The sequence below is a fragment of the Dromiciops gliroides genome, chromosome 3 (genome assembly GCF_019393635.1).
Source record: "Dromiciops gliroides isolate mDroGli1 chromosome 3, mDroGli1.pri, whole genome shotgun sequence".
Taxonomy (NCBI): domain Eukaryota; kingdom Metazoa; phylum Chordata; class Mammalia; order Microbiotheria; family Microbiotheriidae; genus Dromiciops; species Dromiciops gliroides.
The window spans coordinates 612,121,373-612,141,514 of NC_057863.1; the positions used below are offsets into that span (position 1 = coordinate 612,121,373).

A 20,142-nucleotide genomic window follows, 5' to 3' on the forward strand; every position below is an offset into this window, starting at 1 on the left:
AGCTATTGGGTATAAATTAGATAAATCTTCCTGTCTGCCAAGTTGAGGGTAGTACCATGCTTGCAACCTAGGTGTCGCCCTCCCTTTCCAATCAATTGCTGCCTTGTCATTTCTTGTCTTTGCACCATCTCTTGAAAATGCAGTCTTCTCACCTGGAGTGCTGCTGGCAGGTCTAGCTGTCCATCCTCCACTCAAGTATCAAATTGATCTTCCTAATCATTTCACCCACCTATAATCCTCGTGGTTCCCCATCACATCTTGTTAAGCATTCAGAGCTCATCATAAACTTCCTTTCTATCTTTCCAGTCTTAAATATTTCTCCCATAAATATAAAATCCTTTTCTTTAGCGCTTTTTTTTTTCTTGGGCAGTGAGGATTAAGTGACTTGCCCAGGGTCACAAAGCTTCTAAGTGTCAAGTGTCTGAGGGCAGATTTGAACTCGGGTCCTCCTGACTCCAGGGCAGGTGCTTTATCCACTGCGTCACCTAGCTGCCCTTTTTTAGCTTTTAAAGCCCTCTATAACTTTCTATATTTCTGGACTTAATCCCCATAACATTGCTGGGTCCCATGCATTTTCACTTTTTGTTCTGCATGCCACATTCTCTCTTGTTTCTTGGCTTCTTCTCAGTCTCACCTTCTACAAGAAGTCTTTCCTGTTTAATATTCTTTCCCTTTCTTGATGATCTTCCGTGTATATATATAGGTGTCTTACTTGTACAGGGTTGACTGTGTTGACTCTCACACTAGATTAAGCCTTGAGGCAGTTTTTTCCTTGGTTGCCCAGCAGTTACCACAGTGCTTAGTAGGGTCTTAATAAATGCTTCTTTATTATATCCTCAGCACTACAGATATATCTGAGAATAATTCAGGGAAAATATAATATAATAAGCTTATTTTATTATGCAAGTTATTCAATTGTCCGGAGGCATGAGCCAAAGATTTGCTAACCTAAAATCATAAGTGTATAAATTGTGAATAATTCAATTGAAAACTCGGTCTTGAGCTTATTTGGACAACCATTTTTTGTATTTTGCTTTTATATGTCTTGACTATTCAAATGGTTCTGGTAGTTTTGTGTAGATGGTACTTCTTTTTTGGAGCTCCACAAGCTCCACAGAATAGAATAGATGATAATATTTTCACTAGAGATTTGATGGGTTTTCCATGTAGGAGATCACATGTTGAACAATCCAGGTGTGAAATGGTGCCTCCAGTTTGGAGCCTTCTGACATTCTTAGGCTCTTCTTTGGTGGGGCTTTTTTTCTTTTATAGTCTTTAAGTTCTCCTTCCTAGGGAATGCTCTGACACCCTTGAGTCACTGAAAGCTCTTGATTCCAAATGAAATGTTCCACCCCCTGATTCGTGCACCTGGGGCCTTTTATCCTCTACAGAACATTCTTGCCTTGTTTTTTTCCTCCTGCCTGTCAACGAGATGGAGCTGTCTTCAGGATTGTTCATTGCATGTTCTCTTTTTAAGCCTGTGTCTTTAGCACCCAGTGCTGAAGCACGAGCTTCATGGAATAGTCCGTTTCTTTTGTGGAGATGATGCTTGCTCTGGAGTATCTTGGGTTGTACTTTTTACATTCTGTTTCTTTTTTTTGGTAGTTTTTTTTTTAAATTTAGTGAGGCAATGAGGGTTAAGTGACTTGCCCAGGGCCACACAGCTAGTAAGTGTTAAGTGTCTGAGGTCGGATTTGAACTCGGGTACTCTTGATTCCAGGGCTGGTTCTCTATCCACTACGCCACCTAGCTGCCCCCATTCTGTTTTTCTTAATGTGATTTCAGGAGTATTTTGAGTGTTAAGTCTCAGGTTCTTAGATACCACAGGCTCTGGACATCTTCCACACTGTGCTCCTGCTTTGCTTCTCTGCTTGCTTTGACCTTGACTAAATTTTTCAGTTGTTGAGGCAATCTGAGAGAAAATTCAGTTGTTGAGGCAATCTGAGAGAAAAAAAGCCTTATTAGAGGCATTGCAGAGTGTTCTTTGGGCAGGTGGGAACAATTCACCTCCTGGGCTTGACAGGGTGAGTCACTTTGAGAGCCTTTGAGAGGAGCAGAAGCTCTGGCAGAAATGGCTCAGCCGGTAGCTTTGGGGGTGGTCATCATTTAGTGTAGCATTTTCTTTGAAGTTGTAGAGCTTGAATCTACTTTGATTTCTCCCCCTCTCTCCCCCAAAATAGAATAACTGATATTTACTGAATTACCTGCTTGTCTTTTGATCAGATGATTCCAAGGATGACAAAAAGGATGAGGAAGATGAATTAAATTTTAATGAAGACATCCTCTGCCCCCATGGTGAGCTTTGGCATGTCATGTTTGTGTTAATTAGTCGTCTCTTCCTTTCTCTTCCCAGTGATTCATTTTTTTTTTTCACTTGCATTGTGGCAGTAAGATGAGTAAATTATAAATCTGCCCTTGATTGTGGAGAATAAATGAAATCTCAGGCACAGAGTAACCTGGCTGAAGCAAGTTACTTGGTTATTTCTTTTGTTTGGTTTCATGTTTTTGAAGGAGAGTGCTTTATTCTGCCTAAATATCCGTCCAAATGTAAACTGCAGTATCAGAACTGAATTGGCACTTACAGATGAAGCAACTTAGAGAAACCCCAAAGGGTTATGTGATGTGGCTGTCACAAACTGTTGTACCGTTACTAAGGATGTCAACCCAGGCTTGAAAACACCATAGAAGCCAGTTCGTCAGACTAGAATGAAATCAATAACACTATGCTGCTTTTTGTGCTTGACGCTGGACCACTAATTCCTCATTCAAGTCACACTTGTGTCCTTTTTGCCTATCCCAGTAGCTGAATTCTAATGTCAATGACAATTACATTTGATGTCAGGGTTGGCTTTTATAATCCAAATAGCACACACCTACTTCATACTGCTTCTGTCCCTTTGTGTTCAGAAATTGTGTTCAGAAATACGGTGGGACCGTCAAAGCTTTGCCAGTAATTTCATTGGCTGCTCTAAAGGAATGTTTGAACCTTTCCCAGAGCTGTTACTAGGGGAAATCCAGCTCTGATTTGATAGGTTAGGGAAGAAAGAAATGACCAAATCAGTATTTTTAAAAGAAATAATTAAAATAAAAGGTTGAATACTACATTTTCTGCTTAGGGAACTACGGTTCTTATTTTGACTTGAACCTTTCTGAAAATACTTGAAAAATTTTTGAATAAATTTTTTCAAGAAAATGTTTTCAAACATTTCACTTCTTTGGTGGCAGTGGATTTTTTAAGAAAAAAAAATTGTTGTCTTTTCCTTATTTTTTGGTTTCCAATTTCCTCCCCATATGCCCCATTGTAGGGCATTGAGAGTTAAGTGACACAGCTAGTAAGTGTCAAGTGTCTGAGGCTAAATGTGAACTCAGGCCCTCCTGAATCCAAGGCGGTGCTTTTAGTTTTTCTTGATTTCCTAATGGTCGGGGAGTGAGAGGAAGGTGGGGGAGAATTTGAAACTGAAAATAAGGTAAACTGAAATTTAAAAAAACACACCTGAGGTGTAGAAGGCTTGTATCTTGGAGCTTCTGAAGAAATGGACTGTGATATTTGTTGCAGAGCCATCTGGTACCTGGACTTAAAGGTCACCTTCTCAACACATCTGACAGTGTGCTGAACCTTGTGCTACTCTGCTACTCTTGTTTATGTGGGCATCTCTTGTTGTATAATGCAAAAGTAGACCTATTCCATGTGGTTCTTTGCCTCCACCCACACCATGAGTTCTTAAAAGTTTTTTGTGTCATGGACCCATTTGACAGTGAAGTCTGGACCCAGACTGTGGGGCTGACACAACCATAACAACTGTGGTCAAGTCTAAGGAATCTAGTGTCAGGAGACTTCTTTGGGGGAAACTCATCAGTAAATATTTAATATAGGTATCAATCTAAAAAACCCAGAGCTCAACTTCAGAACCCAAATCAAGAGCCCTTGTTCTAAAGGCCTCTTTCTTTATTTGCTATCTCATTGGGCACTGAGTAGTAATGTACTGTGTTAATGTACTATTTACTCCTCTCAAATAAATGAAAATTGTTGGTTATTCCTCCATTTCCAGAAAATCTATTAAAATGGTTTTTTGAATTGAATTAAGGGTTTTATGCTTTGCAGGAAATAGTTGTGCTTTCTGAAGATGAAAAATTTGAAAGTGTTATTAGTCTGAGGACCACATTAAAATATCATTGGTCATTGCGGTTTACAAAGACCAGCAAAGCTATATTAAGAAATAATCTAAGGAATAGAAGAAAGGACATGAGATTTTGTCCTGCTTTCAGGTTTGATTTCTGTGTTTTGATATTAAAGATATCAAAGCATACAAACAAACATTTGGCGTAAATTATAACTTTGGATTCATCTATCTATATTGTACTTCAGTATTCCATGGTTAATGCCTATTCCAGTTAAAGATTTAATAAGTACATTCCTTTAACAATATGACACTAGGGAAATCTTAAGCAGTTAAGCAAATTAGAGAACCAATTGTCTTCCACCTTATTCTCTGTTTTATGTCAGGTAAAGAAGAGATACAAGAGTAGAAATCTCTAATGATGATAGGTACTATTTGGTGAACCTGGTGGGCAGCAGTTAGGGTTTCCCTACCGTTTTCCCCAGTTTTGCTTTTTTTTCTTTTTTTCTTTTTAGTGAGGCAATTGGGGTTAAGTGACTTGCCCAGGGTCACACAGCTAGTAAGTGTTAAGTGTCTGAGGTCAGATTTAAACTCGGGTCCTCCTGAATCCAGGGCTGGTGCTCCATCCACTGCGCCACCTAGCAACCTCTCCCAGTTTTGCTTTCTAAAATAGGGGTGTTTAGGTCATGAATAATTTTGTTGGGGGGAAAAGAATTGCATGGACTTTTGATCTCCTTGGCACTAATAAAGTAATTATTATATATAATAACTAGTTTTGGACACAGTATTTACTCAGTTTGCTATCCTGGCTGACTAGGGTATAAGACTTCTAATTAAAAGAGTTTGTTATTGTTGCATAAGATTTTACATACAGGAAGGGCTACTATATTTTGTGCCTTTTCTTTTCTAAACTCAGGAAAGATGTGGTTTGGTTTTTTTTTTTGGTTTTGTTTTTTTTTTGTTCACAGGTAATTTATGTATAACTGAAAATGAGAGACGGCTTGTTTCTAAGGAGGCTTGGGGAAAACTGCTGCAGTACTTTCCAAAAGCTCCTGAATTTCCAAGTTACAAAGAGTGCTGTTCCCAGTGTAAGGTGTGTATGTTTTCTGTTATTTGAGATGACTTGGGCTAACTCCCCAAGATATTATTATAATAGTTGTTTTGGATGGAAATCATAATGAAAAAATATGGATTTTCTTTTCATTGTGCAGATTCTGGAAAGAGAAGGAGAAGAAAATGAAGCCTTACATAAGATGATTGCAAATGAGCAAAAAACTTCTCTCCCTAACTTGTTCCAAGACAAAAGCAGACCCTGTCTTAGTAATTGGCCTCAGGTATGCATAATTGAAGAGACCAGTAGGATAACCTTTTTAAAAGGCTACTACCTAATGACCCATATCAGACTCCAAGTAAATGCATTTTGCCTTTGACCTGCCTGCATTTCTTGGAAATAAGCCTTTTTCACTATTATATATTTGTTATAATTTGTTATAAGAATTTAGTTTTGGTAGTGTAAGAATTGGAGTGCCGCCACATGCTGGAGAGTTACTGTAGGAAAACCCTGCCATGAGAAGGTGTCTGAGGGCAAGCCATGTGGCTTGCGAGGTCAGTTCCTTAGCATCAGGAAGTTTGATGTTTCCGGTTTAGACAGGAGGCTTATGAGAAGGAGGGGCAAGGCTTGCGCTCTTTCCTCAGAGAGTGCAACAAAACTTCTGGCTCCCTGAGATAGATGTAGCCATCTAGGCCTCTTCTCTTCACCAAATTCTCATGCTTCTTAATAAAGTTGGGGCAGCTAGGTGGTGCAGTGGATAGAGCACTGTCCCTGGATTCAGGAGTACCTGAGTTTAAATCCAGCCTCAGACACTTGACACTTATTATGTGACCCTGGGCAAGTCATTTAACCCCAATTGCCTCGCAAAAAAAACTCTTGCTAAAGCTTCTAATTTGTTGGCGATCACTCATTAGCTATTTTAGACAGTATAGCTCGATAGCAACATTACAGAAGAAATGAAAATAGATCCATAAATGTTGTTATAAAACACATACTTTGGTTACTTTGTGACTTAATGCTGTTTTTGTTTTTCCTAAATTTCTTTAAAATTTAAAAATCTGTATGAAGTATGTACTTTATAGGTATGAACTGGATTTTTTTTTCATATGAAATGAATACTTTTTTCAGGAGACGGATGTGCTTTACATTGTATCTCAATTTTTTGTAGAAGAATGGCGGAAATTTGTGAGGTATTTAAAAAATTTACTTAATTTCCCCTTTTATTTCCTCCACCCACTTACCTCTTACTCCTCCAGTTCTGCCAAGGTATATGTCACCTCCTCTTTCCCATCATCCTCTTTTTAATTAGGAAGTCAGAACACCTTATTTCATGATATTTTTAAAAAATAGCACAGACTTCATATTGCTCCTTAAGGTTCATTTCTCTTGGTAAGGTGAATAAGCCCAGAATCACTTGTAAGTCACAGATGTAAGGTTCTGTGCTTTAAACATAAGATTGCATTAAAAGTATATTTTTGGCAGGATTGTGTACTGGATAACTGTTTTGTTATGGGGTAGCTCAACCATTAATTCTGCATTAAATCCTTATGTTATCTATTCCCTTATCTTGTTTAGCAAAGTCCATTCAAATAATGACAAGCTTACACTTGATTTTCTTATTTTAGAAGATTGTTTTACATACATTGTTACCCATTTTCACCATTTATCCACTCAAATGAGAATTCCTGTTCATTTTTCCTATGCTTTGGAATAGGCGGCCTACCAGATGTAGCCCTGTGTCATCAGTAGGAAACAGTGCTCTTCTCTGTCCTCATGGTGGACTTATGTTTACTTTTGCTTCCATGACCAAAGAAGATTCCAAACTGTGAGTTTCCTCTGTTCTTGTGTATTTTTTTGAAGGGTTTTATGAAGTTTGTCTGATTTCTTATACTTTCTCAGCCACATTTTGCAAGGCATCTTGCCTCTGATAAGAATTTGATTCTCTCCATTATTGAAGAAATCAGCAATACAGTGTTAATGATTTGCAGAGGTTTTTATATTTGCTGTTGTCACCACTGTATTGACTAGATTGGGTGACATGGTTCAGTCTACTCTTTTAGGAAGATAAATTTGAAAGAGACTTGAGGAAGGAAGTGAACCAGAAAGCTATTTCAATTATCCAGAGGTGAGGTAAAGAAGGCTGCATCAGGTGGGAAAAGAAATGTAATCCGGAATTGTTAGAAGGCAACAGGGAGGACTCTTCTGGATCACTCAGTTGAATCATGCCTTAGCTGGGACTGGAACCCAGGCTATCAGTTTGTCCATCAGTTGAGTCCAACTGAGAATGCCTTTATTCCTATTCCGTCTGTAACTTTGGAAATAAGTATCACCTTTTCAGCATTTGAAAACATTCTAATAATTTTCAGGTATATGATAAGAGCAGTAAATGTATTTAGACTTGATGTTAGCAGTACTTTGAAGAAAGAACTATTCAAAAACTTGAATTAGGCCATTAGGGCTAATCATCAGATACTTTTAGCAAAAGATGGAATCCCATTTTTCCTTTTTAGATTTGGCTCAACAATTTAATATTGTGCTGAATTTTCAGTTTTAGCTTTTCTATATGTGTCTTCCTCTTTAAATCAGAACTTTTGTGAGAATGTTAGCTTAGCTAAAATGTTGGTGTTTGACTTCACGATGTCATAAGGAATGGTGTTTCTTTGCACAGTATAGCTCTCATATGGCCCAATGAGTGGGAGATGATACAAAAGCTATTTGTCGTGGATCACGTAATAAAAATTATCAAAGCTGAAACTGATGATGCAAACCCTTCACAAATGCTGTACACGTCAGAGCCCAGTAAGTGAATTTATTCCTTCCTTAAGTGGGCATGGGATACAGAGAATCCACAGTTGACCTCAAATTGGAGTAATTTAATTTTAAATTTTGTAATGTAAGCACCCAACAGGGAGCATGCATTTGTGAAGTGCTTACTCTGTAGTAGGCCTTTCCTCAAGGTCAGTGGATCTTGTTGACTCTACACAGGTAGAGGCCATATTTCTTAACCCAAGTGGGGTACATGGCCGGTACTTTCCATGTGTGCTTCCTATGTTCAGAATCCACCACTGTTAGGTCTCCTTTCTACAACCCTGTCTGTGGCCTGTCAGCTGTACTTTTCCTTCAAAGGCATTATGTAAAGTGAGCCCAGTCTGTACATGTACATTTGTGTTCCATTTGTACTGTCGTTATTTGTAACTATAATTCCTCAAACCTTTTGCCTTTTTGAAAAACATTTTAGGTCTTTGTCCAGAATGCAGGGAAGGGTTATTGTGTCAACAGCAGCGGGATCTTCGGGAATACACTCAAGCCACTATATATGTACATAAAGTTGTGGATAATAAAAAGGTATTGATCTTTCTGTGGGTGTGGCTAATTGTTATTCATATCTTGGACTTAAAGCAAGAAATAGAGGAAATCTTTTGCGAAATCTTTTGAAATACCTTACTATACCAATTGAGGACCTGGCATTTCTACCTCTCAGTGATACTAACCTTAATCTAAGATACAATTGTAAAGTGTCTTTGTTTTCAGTAAGAACCTTACCCCAAACCTTTAGAAGCAGTCAGTGCTCTCCATATGGGTTAAGTGACTTGCCCAGGGTCACACAGCTAGTAAGTGCCAAGTGTCTGAGGCCAGATTTGAACTCAGGTCCTCCTGAATCCAGGCCCAGTGCTTTATCCACCAAGCATACCCCCTCCTCACCCCCTTTTCCCTTCCATTGTTAATGTACTACCAAATGTTTAGTTTTCCTTATCCCTAATCCTAGTGTCCTATAAAATGAAAGATTGACCCCAATATCTCAGTTAACCCTTCTTGCTCCTAAATCCTTGTTACTATCACTGTACTTCCCACCCCCCTATTTTTATGATAGAAGATGTTATATTTGGACGTGACTAGAAAACCAAAATTTCATTAACATCAGTAACCCCTCTTTTCCCCACCTTTGCGACCTATGCATCCTAGCAATCACTGATTGCTTTAGAAGCTTTTCCCCTATATTGTCTTCGCTGGATGCTTTCTCGACAATTTCCTTTAGTTAATTTTAATAAGGTTTAATAAGGTTTCTCAGCCTTCTAGACAAGTTAGGTTCCTCAGAGTCTTAGTTGGTCTTTCTAGAATGATGTATTGCTAGTTTTTGCTCATTAGTGCACATCCTCTTCCCAGCTGTTGATCCTGGCTCTCTACCTGTCCTCTTCAGGTAATGAAGGATGCCGCTCCAGAATTGAATGTTAGTAGCTCAGAAACTGAAGAGGATAGGGAGGAAACTAGGCCTGAAGGGGAAAAAGATCCTGATTTTAATCAGGTAAGTATCAGAAGTAATTTTTCATTCATAATTGCCTTTTGTCCTTCTAAATGATATTCCCTAGAACAAATTAATTTTCAGAGCTGATAAAAATGGGATTATTGTTAACTGCTGAATAAAAAATTGTACAATGGGAGAAAATATACAAGTTAAGAAATCCTTAAAGGAGGTTTTTCTACAGACTAGATTGACCACACTGTCTATGAGAACTTTCATTATGGGAGAAACAAAGATAAGATGTCTTTATAAAGCAGTCATCTCTGCTTATGAATCTGCAAGCTTGTTGGCACCCTTGACAGTTACACACACATCTAAATGTGCCTCCCAGGCATAGTCCTGAAGAAGGGCTTAGAGTTTGGACCATGAAAAAGAAACCAGGCTATAAAAACCTCAGTCTGATATCTGTGATCCTAGAGGATTAGAAAATGTGGCTTGTGTTGAGAACATTTTAAAAAGGATGTCAGGGATATGGAAAATAGAAAAGGCCATGGTTTATCTAGGACAAATTTGAGGATGCTTTCTGAGTGCTGCTGGTACCCTGGAAGAAATTTTTTTGCCAAACTAATGAATTTTGACATTATTATTGGGAATAGGATATATTGGAGGGGTTTTTAGGAGAGGGATAGCATGTTCCTGTTCTTTTGTTTCTTTGGTTTTGTCTGAGGCCGGATTTGAACTCCTGAATCCAGGGCTGGTACTTAATCCACTGAACCACCTAGCTGCCCCCATGAGTTTCTTTTTTTAAGGGAGGGAACAATTATACATAATCACAGCTTCACATTAAAAAATTGTAAAATGATGAAGTTAATTGTCAAAACCATATTTCAGTTCTTACTGTTGAATCTCAAGGCCTGGAAGTTGTGAAATGTCAATTATTTTTAAAGTGCTCCCCTTTTTAAAAATAGGATGAATAATATCAATTAAGAGGTGAGCTGTTCAGAAAGAAGGACTCTCAGATGCTATTGGAAGGCCTGATTTAATCTGGCATTTCTATTCTTGATTGCCATTTTTTTTAGCAGACTTTAAAATTTAGTTTTCTATTTTCATCACTTAAGTATTGCAAAATCCTTTCCCTTTTTTATCAATAACTAATCTCTCTACTTTATAAAGGAATTTATACATTAACTATTAAAGTCATAGAACATTAGAAAATAATGTGGTGTTGCACGTATGAGGGATAACAGATGGGCAAGCCTGAATGTTTGACAGTTTTCTATGAAATATCAACTCTCAAAGAAGAGCCTTTAGTGCTTAAGGTTGTTATTTGAGTTTACAAAAAATTGTGGCCAGGTATCTGAGAGTCTATTCATAGGTCATACTCTAATTTCATTGTGCTCTATTTCATTTACAGGTAGTTTCAGAGAATCACCTCAAATTCCAGATTAGCATTAACAGATCAAATAATCCCCTTTTTAATACTGTTTGTTGTTCAATTGGAAATAAGCCTATCCTAAATTTGGGGGTGGCATTAATGTTACTAGTGGTTGGGCTTTGGGGTTTGCATAGTTGTGTTGGGTACATCTACCTGATAATCCAGATACATTCTACAATACCATAGTTGTATTGCGAAATGTATTTCACACTGAACAGCTGTTGAGGTATTTGGTGCTTAAACGTGATGAAGATTGGTGATGTACAGTCAAAGTGTGATGCAATTTTCCTTTATTTCCATATAAAAATCTTAAAACAGCTAGATTTCATTTTTTTGGGTAATAAGGTGGGGACTGTGAGTTGTCTATGAGCTGACGTCTTGGGCTTTTGATATGGCACCCTCCAACAGGACAAAGCCATTCCCTTTATCCCGCTCATCTGGTGGCCCTACTATACCCAGTGCTAGAGTCTATGCCATTTTATCCTATACTCTATACCCAGGTGTTGGCCTGAGACAGGCCTTGGACTCCAGCTGGCTCCCGTCTGTTTTAATGTCCTGATGAGTTGCTTAAAATTCAAAATGTTTTGCTCTCTGTAATTTGGTTTCTTTTGGGTTCTTTTTCCTAGACCAATGGCGGAACCAAGAGGCAAAAAATTTCCCATCAGAATTATATTGTTTATCAGAAGCAGGTCATTCGGCGGAGCATGCGACACCGGAAAGTTCGGGGAGAAAAGGCACTGCTTGTTTCAGCTAATCAAACATTAAAAGAACTAAAAATCCAGGTGAGAAAAACATTATTGTATTGGTAAGCAATGGACAGTGTCCTCCCCTAGAAGGGGGCCAGCTAATAGTTTTCTTTTGGCCATAAGGATTAAGTGACTTGCCCAGTGTCACACAGGGAGTCAGTGTCAAGTGTCTGAAGCTGGATTTGAACTCAGGTACCACTGAATCCAAGGCCAGTACTTTATCCACTGCACCATCTAGCTGCCCCCAATCTCTATGAAATCCTAAGCAGGAAAGCATACACTTGTTAAAAGGCTTAAAACTAGTTTTAAATGGCCAGGATGTTTCATTGAGAATTAATGTGTCAGATTTAAGACCTGTGATTCTCGACCTGTTGGATGTCCAAATTAGACATTATTACTTTGTATATTTTCCTTGTCGTAAAGATGGTCTTATATATTCAGTGCCTTATTCTCAGTACACAGAAAGGCAGTATGTTGAAGCTGATATATTTGGACAATAATATGGTGGCCTTCAGTCCCACCCTGGAGACTTAAGGCATATTACTTCAGAACTTCAATTTCCTCCTGTACCTGCCTCCTTTCATCTTTGGTTTTTTTTTTTGGGGGGGGGTCATCATGTTTGTCATTTCCTGTAGCACAAGACCCTTCTACAATCATAACACAGCTTTTTCCATCATTCCTCAATTGATGGACATTCCCTTGATTCTCACCTTTCCCTTCCATCCTATTCCCTTCCCCATGATATTTATTCTATTATCCATCTTCTTTCACCCTATCCCTCTTCAAAAGGGATTTACTTCTGTCTGTCCCCTCCCCCACTCTGCCCTTCCTTCTTTTGCCCCTCTCTTTTTTTTTTTGTTTTTGTTTTTTGCAGGGCTATGGGGGTTAAGTGACTTGCCCAGGGTCACGCAGCTAGTAAGTGTCAAGTGTCTGAGTCCGGATTTGAACTCAGGAACTCCTGAATCCAGTGCTTTATCCACTGCGCCACCTAGCCGCCCCTGCTCCTCTCTCTTTATCCCCTTCCCCTCCTATTTTCCTGCAGGGTTAGAGTGATTACTCCACTCAATTGAGTGTGTACATTATTCCCTCCTTGAACCAATTCTGATGAGTGTTAGGCTCATTTACTGCCCAGATTGAACAGATTACTCCACACAGTTGGGTGTGTCAGTCTCTCCTTGAGGCAGCTCTGATGAATTTAAGGTCTTTGAGCCTTTTCTGATGAGTATAAAATTCATTTACTGCTCTGCTCCTCTCCCATCTCTTCCCCCACTCCATAAGCCTTTTCCTGTTTCTTTCGTGTAGGATTTCACCTCTGCCCTTCCCCCTCCCCCAGTGAATTCTCTTCACCCCTCAGTTTAACCCTAAAGATGTCATCACTTAGCTAAATGACACAGTGTACAAAGCATCACCCCTGGACCCAGGGGGGATCCCAGCCAAAACCCAGCCTCAGACACAAGACAGTCGCCCACTGTACAACCCCAGGTATGTCCCTCAGCTCCAATTTTTTATGGTTCTCTAGGGTCTTTTACATTTTTCCTGCTGAAAGATAATGCTGAGTTTTGCTGGGTAGGTGATTCTTGGTTGTAATCCCATTTCCTTTGCCCTCTGGAATATCATATTCCATGCCCTCCAGTCCTTTAATGTAGAAGCTGCTAGATCTTGTGCTATCCTGACTGGGGCTCCATGGTACTTGAAATCTTTCTTTTTGGCAGCTTGCAATATTTTCTGCTTGACCTGAGAGTTCTGGAATTTGGCTATAATATTCCTAGGAGTTTTCCTTTTTTCCATTTGTTCAGTCCTAATTCTTAGGCAATTATTTTCATCAGAGAGCTTTTGTACCTCCTTTTCCATTTGGTCAACTTGACTTTTTAAGCTGACTTTTTTCTCATGTCTTTCCTGCATCCCCCACATTTCTCTTTCCATTTTTTCCTCTCTAACTTTATCTTCAAAATCCTTTTTGAGCATTTCTATAGCCTGACACCGATTCATATTTTTCTTGAAAGCTTTAAATATAGGGGCCCTGATGTTGACATCTTCCTCTGAGGGTGCCCCTTGGTCTTCATTGTTACTGAAGAAACCTTCTGTGTTCCTCACCTTTCTCTGTCTGCTCATCTTGCCTTTCTTTTACTTGACTTTTACCTCCTTAAAGTGGGGCACTGTTTCCAGGCTACAGTATCCCAAGCTTCAGAAGTCCCAGGTGGTATGATTTAAGGAGAATCAGGTTCTTCCCTCACCTGGCCTGTTCCCTGGTCCTAGATGACCCTGACCAACTTGCTAATCAACCAGCTTTGTGTGTTGTGGTTGTTAGCTTCAAGGAGCCTGTGCCCCTCCCCCACCTAGGCCACTTCTACTTGAGCCTACCACCTGGTTCCCAGCAGGGGTGTAAAATCCTGTAAAATGCCTTAGCACCAGCATAGACCCCTGTAGTCCTTCCCCTGCCCAGGGCTCAGCCCACTCACCAGACTGTGAGCTTAGTTTCAGAGGACACTGGTGCTTCAGCTGATTCAGAGGCTCTGGGGGTCTCTTTCTCTGGTGAGGACTTCCTGAGACTGAATCTGTGTCAGGGTGACTGTGGGGTTGGGCCTGACTCCTGTATCAGCACAGCAGCTCCCTCCTTCTGACCTTCCAAGCTGTTCTTGGTTAGAAGATGATTTCAGCACATTCTTCTGTGAGTTTTGCTGCTCCGGGCATTTTCCTATGGCGTTATTTGGATGTTTTTTGGAACGATTGTGTCATGGGTTCACTGCCTTTCCTCTGCCATCTTTGCTCCGCCCCGGAAGTCCATCTTTGGTTTTTTTTTTATGTTCTCTTGTAATATCTGTTCAATTTAAAATGATACTGTCTTTTTTGCATTAGTAATAGAATTCTAATCCCATTGAAGCACTGCTGTAGAGGGCCTAAAAGTCCAGTTTTTTTCTTCAGTAGGATTTTTCAGGTGTCCTTCATAGAATCAGTGTGCTAGTGTTTTCAATATTAAATACTCTTATCTTTTACCTAAAAGGAATTTCCGAAGTGGAATGGTGATGGCATTGGGTTAGGAAGAAGCCATTCTGATTCCTACCGGTTTTTTGGTTTTGTTTGTAGGCCTTTTAGCCTGTATACTCATCATCCATGTGGAATTCTCCACTTATGCTATATGACAGCTTCTATTACAGTGAAAAATCCTGGCCTCTAAATCACTGGTCACTGAAGCCCCAAAAGAGGGCTTAGTGTCCAGTTCTTTGTTTTTTATTTGTGCTTAATAAGCACAATATTAAAAGTATTGTGGAACCCATGAGTAGTCCTCCTCCACACTAGGGACATCCATACAGGCAGTAGCTGGCCCTCCGTTCAACAGCCAGTAACTGTGTAAGTGGTAAGCACTCTACAGTGCAAACCTTGTGGCAGCACAAGTCTTCTCCTGTGCATTCTTTTTTTTTTGGTTCAGTTTTTGAAAGAACTCTGCCTATCTCTTGGACAATTCCTTTTCATTTTTCTTTCATCTCCCATTCTCCTTCCTGGAATCCCAGGAAGCCAAACATCAGCCAAGTAAAGGACAATGAGCCTGTCCTGCAGCTTTACTCAGTAGCATTGTGGATAAAATCGGAACTTGGCTTCTTTGTGGCATCTCTCATTATTGTTGCCCATGAGTGATGGGAAGCCACATCTAGATTAAATCTCATCTAGATCCTTTGGAAAAAGTTCTTGATTGTAGGGACAGCTAGGTGGCGCAGTGGATAGAGCACCGGCCCTGGTCTCAGGAGGACCTGAGTTCAAATCCGGCCTCAGACACTTAACACTTACTAGCTGTGTGACCCTGGGCAAGTCACTTAACCCCAATTGCCTCACTTAAAAAAAAAGTTCTTGATTGTGGCAGACATTGCTTTGGCGCCCCCCCCCCCCTGCCGTTTGTGAGGAAATTCTGAGATTGGTGCAGTAGGTCTGCCTCTGATTTCACCAAGAGGAACTTAAATTTAGGTAGATGAGAAACAGCAGCAAAACCCTAATTACTCCGCGCTGAAGGGAATGTCCTTTGACATTAATGATTAAATCCTTTCAGGCAAGGCTTCGGGGTATGTGAGAATTTCTGTTCTTTCTAGTAAGGAAGATCAGAGTAATTTATGGATACTTTGCTTCATCTTCCCAAGTAATACTTAGAATAGTTTTTCCCAGGTCACAGGAAACAGAAATCTTAAAGTCCCTTATGTCCAGTGTTCCTCAGTATTAGGAGAGATCTGTGTGGATGGGATGGCAAGTAGGTCTGAAATGTGTCTTCAATTGGCTGATAGGAAGGCAGAGGACCGGGCTCCATACACACTGACAGGCCAGCTCCTGCACCTGCCACTTTGTGCCTTCCTTCCTGCCTCCTTGGCAGTTCTATGCTTTGTTTGGTGGCAGGGAGTGGAGAACAAAAGGAACCATGAACTTTTAGAAAAACTGACTGCTGAAACAATAGCTATTTAATTCTTCCATCCCTCCTGCCTACCAGGCAGATATATTCAGATCTGTCTCAATAGAAATGTAACAAGTGGGTTGACTTTAAACACTTCCCAGGCTTTTGTACTCTATGGAGCTGCCTGTTCTCTTATTTCATTGCCTGCACTGGGTGTGTCAGCATCGGGTTTAGAGGAGAATGTTTTTCCCTTGCATAAAGAAACATTCTGTTTTGTTTTGGCACAGATCATGCACGCCTTCTCAGTAGCTCCTTTTGACCAGAACCTGTCAATTGATGGGAAAGTCCTAAATGATGACACAGCCACCCTGGGGACCCTTGGCGTCATTCCTGAATCAGTTATTTTGTTAAAGGTAATTTTTTTCAATTTTAATGAGATTTTCCCCATTCCCTTACCCCCTCCCCAAAATCTGTTAGGTTTTTTATATATATATATAGATAGATAGTCATAGTAAACATTTACACATTAGTCATGTTGTAAAAGAAGAATCAGTACAAAAGGGGAAAAAACCCCAAAACAAAAAAGTAGAAACAGTGGTTCAATCTGCATTCAGATTCCATGGTTTGTTTTTTTTCTGGATGTGGAGAGCATTTTCCACCATTGAGTTCTTAAGAATTTTCTTGAATCATTGCATTGCTGAGTCCAGTCTATCACAGTTGATCATCACACAATGTTGCTGTTACTGTGTACAGTGTTCTCCTGGTTTTGCTCACTTAGCATTAGTCCACTTAAACCTTTCCAGGATTTTCTGAAATCTTCCTGCTCATCATTTCTTATACCACAATAGTATTCCATTACATTCATATACCACAACTTGTTCAGCCATTCCCCAATTGATGACCATCCCCTCAATATCATTTAACTGGGGTTCTTAACTTTCTGTCAACCACCTTTGGCATTCAAATAAAGTTTATGGATCTATCTAATAATAAGGATTTTAAGTAATCTATTTCAATATATATATATTATATATATATATCAAAAAAATATATTGAAATAAAGATAGCCATTTGAGTTCAGAGCTTGCTGGCTCTGACAGCCCAAGCGCCCCAGACTTTTTAGGCATTCCCCCTTTTAAACACCAGTCTTAACACATTAGTGAAGGAATCTGTGCAATGTTAAGCAGAAGGTTTTTTTAAGTGTCAAGTGTCTGAGGCTGGATTCGAACTCAGGTACTCCTGAATCCAGGGCCGGTGCTTTATCCACTGCGCCACCTAGCCACCCCCAAAAATGTTCCTTTTGACCTTCTCATAGGTAGAAGGGGTGTATAAATCTCTTCTCTCCAGAACTTCAGTGATAAGTTGGAAATAAGCCATCCTCTTGAAATAGGAACTTTAAAATTGTTTTCTATTGACTTTTATTTTTTTATTTTTTGCCCCCTAGGCAGATGAACCAATAGCAGATTATGCAGCGATGGATGATGTGATGCAAGGTAAAGAAAAACTTTTCTTAGAAAATGTGTTTCTAGCAGCTGAGTGGTGCACATTTTGTTCTTTCATTTATTTTACCTTGTGCATCTTGTTTTCTTGGCTCTCCTTTCTGCATCATTTGGTGTAGATCTGTCCATGTTTCAGAACAACTAATGGTGTTTAATATTTAAAAAAAAAAAACTTCCAGGGTTGACTAAAGTTCACAGAAATTTAGTCATTACATGAAATACCTGTTCTTTTGACTTCAGAGACCCAGCAGGGAAATGAATTGTTAGTCATTAAGGAACCAATTTTAGGTGATCAAGTTAACCAAAGACAAAAGCTTAAACATTCTATCTATAGTCACTTACCATGTGCTTTCCTGACAAGTTTTTAAATTTGACACTCTTCTTTTTCAGTATGTATGCCAGAAGAGGGATTTAAAGGTAAGATGCATTTGTCATATTTTGTTCATGAATGTCAGGACCATGCTATAATTTTCCATTAGAGTTAAAGGTGAAATTTGATTTTAAAATTTCATCAAGAGCCTATGCCTGGGATTCATCTTAGTAAAATGGTTCCAAAAAATTCCAGCTTTATCTTGGAATCACCTGATACCAGAAATTGGCAGAACTGCCTTTCTGGGGAAAGAAAGGATAGGGAAGCTGTTTCTTTCCCTTTTTCTAGCCTGATTTCCCCAGTTTGTCCTGATCATCCTAGGTTTAAGCAAAGCTACTTATTTGTAGTTGACCAGAAGAGTAGTTTTACAGATGAATTGCTATTACTCAGATTAGAGCCTTTCTTCTTTCCACTTTTCAAACTGTAAGCTTTACTATGAAATGTTAATTTTTCACCTTCCCCTTCTTTCACTGAGCCAGACTTGGCCACTTACCAAGAACTCCATTCTGTACATCTCACAACTGTCTCCTCTTCTCTTGCAATTATAGTCTCTGCCTTGACCTTTAATATTAGCTGTACCCTTGATTCTGTCCCTTCCTGTGTTTTCTACCACATTTCCCCCCAATACAGTTAGTCCTCAATCTCAGCACCCCCTTGGTCTTCTGCTCCCTGCACATATCTTGCAGTAGTCAGTGACAGGCCTGTTTGAGGCTTTGCCTCATTTTCCTCGAGTTGAGACTCAGACCTGTTGTGCTTCCAAGAGCTGGCTGGACAGGACACAGTCCTTGTATTTGCTTGTTCTCATAGAAATCGTTGTTGGTGTCATCTTTTAACAATTTTAACTCTTAATTTTTTTCCCCTTTCCCAGGGACTGGTCTCCTTGGACATTAATAATATGAAAAATTGCTGACTGCTCCAAGTAACCATAAGGGAAGGAGGATTTGACATTTTAGGGCATTATTACAAAAGTGAATTTAAGAATAAATGGTTGCTTGACTACAGAAGGCAGGAATCCATACGAAAGTGACTGTCCCAAATGCCTTATGTCAAATAAAGCAGATTGCACTGAAGGACATCAGACTTCAAGGAAATGTTTCCCATTTTATATTTGGGGGGGAGGGGTTTGGGGTAAAGGGTGGGGCCCGAATAAAGGCTGAACAAGTAGCAGTAACAATGTATCATGTTTACATACAAAAATTTATAGAGGGAAGGGAATGAAAATCAGCTGTATTTCCTTGCTCAAATTTCATACCAGAGGCATTTGTCCATAAGGGATTTGTATCGCAGTAGATGAACAAAGTTCTGTCTTCAGAAGTAATTCTTTATAGACCTGCTTACAAATACCTGTCTTTAATCCACTGTTATACTTTCAATAAAGCATGAAAGTAAACAACTTGTTAATTGTGAAAAAATGTCTAGCTTTTTCAGAGGTATGTCTATTGCAGCCTACCCACCAAAGCTATCCTGTGTTTGATCTTCAGGGTTAGTGATTTTTAAATGCGAATCTTCAGCCTCAGGGGTCCTTTGCTTGAGGGCATTTTAGGAATGATGGGAAATTGCAACCACTTTCATTGGCTAGCACCTTGAGGATGCCACTGCCCAGAAAGAGCCATACCCAGCACATCCTGCCTACTTGTCAAGTTGGAAGTACCAACTTGACCTTATCTCAAGTGATGTCCACATCAGGAAGATGGATGGACCTGAAAGTGAATTTGGACAGTGTGTGGCTCTTCCGAACAACAGATTCTTTCTTCCCCCTCTCTCCACACTCCAGTCCCTTTTGGCGCATTATTTCCATGAATCATTTGTGTTCTAGAATGCCCAGGAAGTTGTCCTTTTATAAATAATGAACTGTTGGAAAATATATGTGGCTACAATGATGTTTCTACAGCTTGCTAATAAGCAGTCAGATTTTTCAGGAGCCAAAAGCTTTTCTTTGAGGATCTTGAAGAATAACTTGTGACTTCAGAGTGGCATGTCCATCTTTCACAAATGTTTCCTCCATTGAGTGTTTCTTATGGCAGGGATGCTGAGGAGGGCCAGAATGCCGGCACTTAGGCTTAAGGCTTATGTTTTTGTTTAGCTTTTGAAGTAGCATTGCTAAGACTTACACTCAGAAAATCAATTTCATGAAAATCATATCTTCCTGTCAGGGTGAAGGACACTTATCTCAGAAGTGTCCCTTTGCAACTCAAATTTTTTTTTAATGAAAATAATGATGGCTGTACTGTAAAATTATCACTCCTTGTTTGTTTTTTCTGTCTCTGTTTGTAATATATTCAATCTGTGCTCCCTGAGGAGGCGGGGGAAT

General features: G+C 39.5%; 1 protein-coding gene across 2 annotated transcripts in view; it reads left to right on the forward strand.

The window, feature by feature from the left end:
• The window catches only part of USP48 (ubiquitin specific peptidase 48), a 56,653-nt gene extending 37,429 nt beyond the window's left edge, over window positions 1–19,224 (forward strand). For both annotated transcript variants that reach the window (XM_043994733.1, XM_043994735.1), the window contains exons 15-27: window positions 2,224–2,295; window positions 5,087–5,211; window positions 5,330–5,452; window positions 6,298–6,359; window positions 6,884–6,994; window positions 7,838–7,968; window positions 8,408–8,514; window positions 9,368–9,472; window positions 11,471–11,626; window positions 16,250–16,375; window positions 17,407–17,455; window positions 17,852–17,878; window positions 18,700–19,224. In XM_043994733.1, coding sequence (XP_043850668.1) covers window positions 2,224–2,295; window positions 5,087–5,211; window positions 5,330–5,452; window positions 6,298–6,359; window positions 6,884–6,994; window positions 7,838–7,968; window positions 8,408–8,514; window positions 9,368–9,472; window positions 11,471–11,626; window positions 16,250–16,375; window positions 17,407–17,455; window positions 17,852–17,878; window positions 18,700–18,722 — 1,217 coding nt within the window. In that variant the 3' untranslated portion in view covers window positions 18,723–19,224. The remainder of the gene's footprint in view (window positions 1–2,223; window positions 2,296–5,086; window positions 5,212–5,329; window positions 5,453–6,297; window positions 6,360–6,883; window positions 6,995–7,837; window positions 7,969–8,407; window positions 8,515–9,367; window positions 9,473–11,470; window positions 11,627–16,249; window positions 16,376–17,406; window positions 17,456–17,851; window positions 17,879–18,699) is intronic.
• Window positions 19,225–20,142: the final 918 nt, after the last annotated feature.